The sequence below is a fragment of the Carlito syrichta genome, unplaced genomic scaffold (genome assembly GCF_000164805.1).
Source record: "Carlito syrichta isolate Samal-C Ts95f unplaced genomic scaffold, Tarsius_syrichta-2.0.1 Scaffold305255, whole genome shotgun sequence".
In the NCBI taxonomy this organism is placed as follows: domain Eukaryota; kingdom Metazoa; phylum Chordata; class Mammalia; order Primates; family Tarsiidae; genus Carlito; species Carlito syrichta.
In genome coordinates, this window is record NW_007249351.1 from 118,569 (window position 1) to 124,568 (window position 6,000).

Consider the following 6,000-nt stretch of genomic DNA (forward strand, 5'->3'; position numbering starts at 1 on the left):
ACACAAGTGAGAATAACAGATAATAAATAAGAACAACAATAACAAATAATAAATTGCAGATATTTTAATTGTTAGAACCAGAATTTAGTACTATGAGGTTTTTAAAAGTTAAACATGAAATTATCAAAAGTTAAAAACAATCATGAAAGACTTTTGGGATTAAAAATATAGCAACAAAATGACATGGCTTAAAAAATTAGAACCTCTAAAAATTAAAAAGGTGATTGCTTATCTTTCTTATAAAAATCAGTGTTGGTGATGTAAACAGATTAGACACAATAAAAAATAAGTAAAATAGAGTATAAAAATCTAAAAAATTTTAATCTAAAAAATTTTAGGTTTAAAAAATCTAACCAGAAGTTAAGACAATAAAAAATAAAAACAAATGGTAATTATAAAAAGCGAGTATTAAATTAGAAGAAATAAAATATTTCTAATCATAATACCACAAAAAGAAAATGGAGCAGAGGTAACATGAAGATAAAGGCTGACTGTTTTCTAGAAGTAATGGAAATAATTTCACAGAGCCAGGAATCAAATTTAATTCCTAGCAAGACAAATAAAGCAAAGTCCCTATGTAGACACATGATAGTAAATTTTAAGAACACTAAAAACAAATAAAATACTTGAAAAGAATCCAAAAGGACAGGACAAATCACTTACAAAAAAATGATAGTTAGAATGTCAGTAGAGTTTTCATGGTTAACAATGGAAGTCAGAAAACCATAGAAGAAAATCTTCCATTTACTTAGAGAAAATAATTGTTAATCTTGAGTTTTAGTCTACAAAATTATCTCTAAAGAAAAGGGTAAAATAAAAAGACTGTAAGTAAAAACTAAAAGTTTATTAACATGATATCTATATTAAAGGAACAATATAGATCAGAGAGAAGTAAATGATCCCAAAAGGATTTCTTACAGAACAAAATAGAAAAGTAATCAGGTAAAGCTGGATGCACATATTGTAAATCCAGATTCATATCATCTATGTAAGACAACAACAGAAACAACAATTACTTATTTGTAAGGTCAAAATAACAGCTTCTAAAATTATATCATATTTGAACAATTAATTGTTACCATAAATGTTATTAAAATGTATTCTATTTAGACAACAATGAATCATCACTTTACTTTTTAATGAGCATATCCAGCCAGTTTGAGACCTTTTAACAAATTTGTTAATACTCACCTTTTGGCCCATTAATCCTTGGTTTCCAGGAAATCCTGGAATTCCCTAAAAAATAAAATAGATATTTAATTTTTTTAAATTTAGACTTTATCATTAAAGAAGACTCAGTTATGATTGGAATTTAACTTGTAAATAACACATATTTTCAAACTTATGATTACACACCGATGTGTATAATAATCCAATTTGAAAAAGAGATAATTTATGAGATACAGCTTTATAGAAATATCTACTAATATTTCAATCTTTCATAAAGAAACTATGAGGAATTAATCTTGGTTCTACTTTGAGTCCAATGTAAGTCATAAAATAAGTAGTTTATTTTAACACATTCACATATTACTTATAATGAATCACAAAAGAAAAACTGTCCAACAATACAAGTTCAGATTTAGTATAACAGTTCCACAGGCCCTCACAATCAAATAACCTTAGCAATATTAATTAAACTAAATATTTTACTCCAAACTGAGCCTTGAAATAACCAGGAACCTAAATATTTATGTACAATATGGCAATATTTTCTCCTAATAATTTCCTTATTGATGCAATTATGTAGAATATGAAGACTACAGTTTGGGAAGAGACAGAAAAGAAAAAAAAAACATAGAGAACTCTTTTACGTGGTGCAACCCAAATGTATAAGTCTCTGGCAACATTCAGAGAAAATTAATGTTAATTTTATCAAATTAAGAATAAATTTAACACATTTATTAGTTGGAAAGCAATTTTTTGTCAGCCTTTCAATAAATTTATCCAAAATTATCATCAATCACCCAAAATAAACAGTGATCATACTAATCAATTTTCATTTCTAATTCAATTTTCTCAGTTCTTTCCTTGCTGTTACTTCAGCTGAAATAATTAACATTTATTTTTATACATATGTATTGACTCTGAAAAACAAGGAAATTGGACTCCATCAATATGTCTTTGAAAACCCTCTGCATCATCAGTTTTCAAAAACTAACAGAACTCTCTAGCAAATCAGGGCAGGTGGGTACATCTGTCACTGTCAATGAGATCAAGTATGTTCTACAACAGGGATAGTGTGCCATTATTTTTATTTTTACATCTTGAGTTTATTAAGACAACCCTTATCATGTGATATGCTAATCACAATTTTAGTGCAAGATACAAGCACATAATTCTAGTTTTAAAATCTAAAGTGGAATCATACATTGGAATTCAGTTTGATTCTATTTTGCTCAATTCAGTGTGCCATCTTACTACATCTTTGTAGAAAACAGAAGTTGTATATGAGCAATGACTATCAAAAAAGGGCTCACATCTACTTGAAAAGACAAGCCGTCATAAACATATCTAAAGAACAATATAAAAAACAACATAAATACTTTAAAGTAACAATATAAAAGATGAGCACAGTACACTCAGTAAAACATAACACAGAAGGGAAATCATTGAATTGTGAATCTAAAGAAAACAGACGGAAATGAATTATATCCTTCTCAGGCAGAAAATGCATATTCTCAATGCAATCAGTTAAGATAAATAGTATTCAGAACAAATGCTTCCATTTCAATGGGCCATCACTTGGTATGAAACCATGCTGCAACCTCCTCCTATTTGAACACACACATGCATGCATGCAATTCATTATAAGTTTAGACTAAATTCTGAATTTAATTAAAATGTCTGTAAGATCTTATCATTGTTCTATGCTGAAAAATGGGTACAGTTCTGTTAATGCAATGACCTTGGCCCCCAGAATCCCCAAAATGGACATGTAATTGCCCATGATACTGTCACATCTGAAAAGCTGGATTTCTTGCTGCAGAGTCCTTTGTTACTTAAGTTTCCATCACAATTCAAGTCCCCACATACTTGCACAATCCGTTATGTTAGTAGGGGTTGATTACAGACATCCCAACTCAACTTCTCCTTCTGAAGCCAAACCCAGTCAGTGTCAGCAAGCCACATCCTTTCCCTGGGGCTACGTTTCCATGAACAGCATCCTGGCTTCCAATCCCCAGGAGCCCTAAAAATCCCATTTCCCCACATTTCACTTGCTGGATTTGATTTGACACCCTTTTATCTGAGTTACTCCAATATTGAACTTGATCTATATTAGCGCATAGCCACAAATCTTACATTACTTCAAAATCAGATATTTTTTGGGGGAAATTCCAGACTAGAAAAAAAATAATATTTTTTTTACTGTGTATCCTTTCACGTTGGTAAAAAATTAATATGCATTTCATAGATATAAAAATAAGTCATAATATCTATGTACAATTATGCTAGGAAGTATTACTTATTTCACAAATAACAGGAAAAATCTTTAAATACTATACAATATTAAAAACAAAATATAAAACTGATTTATCAATTCTTAAGCAATTCTTAGCAAAACTAATATAATACCACAAGCATGCATAGAATAAAAGGCTATTGAGACAAAGGTTAACCAGAATAACTAAAATCATTCAAAGCTACATTAGTTAACATAATTCCCCTAGATAATATTTTCCTGGACTCCCCAAATATATATTGAAATTAACTAAATTTTGCCAATTTTATGTTAGCAGTAATATCATTTAAAACCATTTGAAAGTTACCAGTGTATTGATCCAAAAATATTTAGTGACAATTATTTTACAGAGCAAATGATTTTCCAAGGAAACTATTTTATATTTCACTTTCTGCCTATGTGGTTTTGGGTTCAGGCAACTGTGACAATGTGTAAGTAAAGACAGAAACAAGTATTTTATTTGGTAAGAGTAAATGGACATATTTCCTTCACTTTTGTGATTTCGGTTTGGATTTGAGGAAGAGCAGAAAGTCAACTGGAAAAACCTGCATAATATTGTGGTAAAGAATGTTGACATGAAACAATGTTCTAGAAACTTCTCTGTAACCATGTAAACCATTGCTGTGTAACAAACAAGTTATTAAGAATAGAAATACATACTTTTAGAATAAAGGGTTTGGCTTCTATTTCCTAGAGACTACTTCATAATGAAGGAAATGTGTCCATGATACATTACTTAGAAAAGACAAAATATCACATTATACTTTCCCACATGCAGTGAATACATTTACTTTACCCCCTGAAATTGGACCATCTTGGATCAAATCTGCTTTAAAGTAATGCAGCATTTTCAACGCACTAAAAGCAGATCTAATCCATTAATGGTATTTCTATATCAAAATGTTCAACCTAGGAGGTGGGATTGACAGTAGTGGGAATCTGCCTGGGAAAGGGGGGGCACACCTCATCAACAAGGGTACCTGCACAATGAATATTTGTATACCTCATCCTGAATTGTACCCCACAATTTTAAAATGAAAAATTTAAAAGTTAAAAAAAAGTTCAACCTTTCCATACAGTGCTAGAGATATTTAATATCACACAGTTATCAAAATATTAGAAGCATATTACTTATTTTCTTCTACTGTATCAAGAAGTAATTTGGTCACTCCTAAAGATTCAATGAAGGAAAAACTCGTAAGTTCAAAGCATCATTCTTATTAGCTAAAAAGATTACAACATAATTATCAGTAAAGCATGTACTGTACTATGAAATAGTTAAAAATGTAGATGCTAAGAGTCAGTCAGTCAATTTCCTTCCAGCCAGTTATTTTTATTTTATATTAGCCCAGTCCCTGGCATTTAAGAAGGCAAATGTGCCGGGGTCGGTGGCTCAGCCTGTAATTCCGCGCCTTTGGGAGGCTGAAGTGAGTGGATTGCCTGAGCCCGCAGGTTCAAGATCTACCTGGGCAACTTTGTGAGACTGCATCTCTACAATAAATCAAAAATTAGCCGGGCGTGGTAGCGCACGCCTGTAGTTCCAGCTACTTGGAAGGCTGAGGCGGAAGGATTGTCAGAGCCCAGCAGGTCGAGGCTGCGGTGGCCGGGAGCAGTCACTGCACTCCAGTCTGGGCTACAGAGTGAGATTCCAACTCAAAAAAAAGGAAGGCAATGTTTTTATATTATTTTTACTACCAATGACATTAATACCAATAATCATTCATTTCACACATTGGGTGTAGGCAGGGTTGAAAGAATGTTCAAAGTATTGGGAACAGTACCGATTCAAGGAGTTTTACATTAACCCTGCTCATGTAAACAGTAGATGATGAAGATTCAAGATGAAAGAAGTAAGGCATAGTCCAGTTGGGAAGTGGGAGGAGATTGAACTTATAAAAAGGAATCATGTGTCTCAAACAATGGAAAAATATAAGATGCAGAAACTAGTAAACAAACAGGGACCAGCAGGTCAAGAAATCAAGGAAGTAATACCGATACCTAAAGACAGATTTCCTTAGTCTGTTCCAGCTGCTATAACACAATGCCTTAGAACTGGGTAACTATTTAACTTGTGAAATCTCTGTATCCCCATCTTGTACATGGAGGAAATGATAGACCCTACCTTATAGAGTTGGTACATTTTATCAGTTAACTTTCAGAAGTAAAGTCCTGGCACCATAATGAACAAATATTTATAACTGCCCTTTCACAGCTCCTCTCTGGCCTTTCTACCATGCCTTTCCTAAGATTTCCATTGTATGAGGGATAACTCTAGCAACCTAAGATTTCCCACAGTGGGAGCACTAAGAGTAGACATTGCCCCTCACTCACTATCTCTTGCCTTTTCACATTTGGCTAACCTTGATTATAGACTAATACCATAATGTCTAATGCTTTTTAAATATTTTAAAAATACTTTTTTGCCGGGCTCGGTGGCTCAGCCTGTAATCCCGCACCTTTGGGAGGCTGAGGTGAGTGGATTGCCTGAGCCCACGGGTTCGAGACCCGTCTGGGCAGCGAGACCTCATCTCTACAAT

At 32.6% G+C, this 6,000-nt stretch overlaps 1 protein-coding gene across 2 annotated transcripts in view; it reads right to left on the reverse strand.

Moving 5' to 3' along the window:
• Window positions 1–6,000, reverse strand: part of LOC103263783 (collagen alpha-1(XXI) chain-like) — a 46,676-nt gene that overhangs the window by 22,466 nt on the left and 18,210 nt on the right. For both annotated transcript variants that reach the window (XM_021714141.1, XM_021714140.1), the window contains exon 2: window positions 1,192–1,236. In XM_021714141.1, coding sequence (XP_021569816.1) covers window positions 1,192–1,203 — 12 coding nt within the window. In that variant the 5' untranslated portion in view covers window positions 1,204–1,236. The remainder of the gene's footprint in view (window positions 1–1,191; window positions 1,237–6,000) is intronic.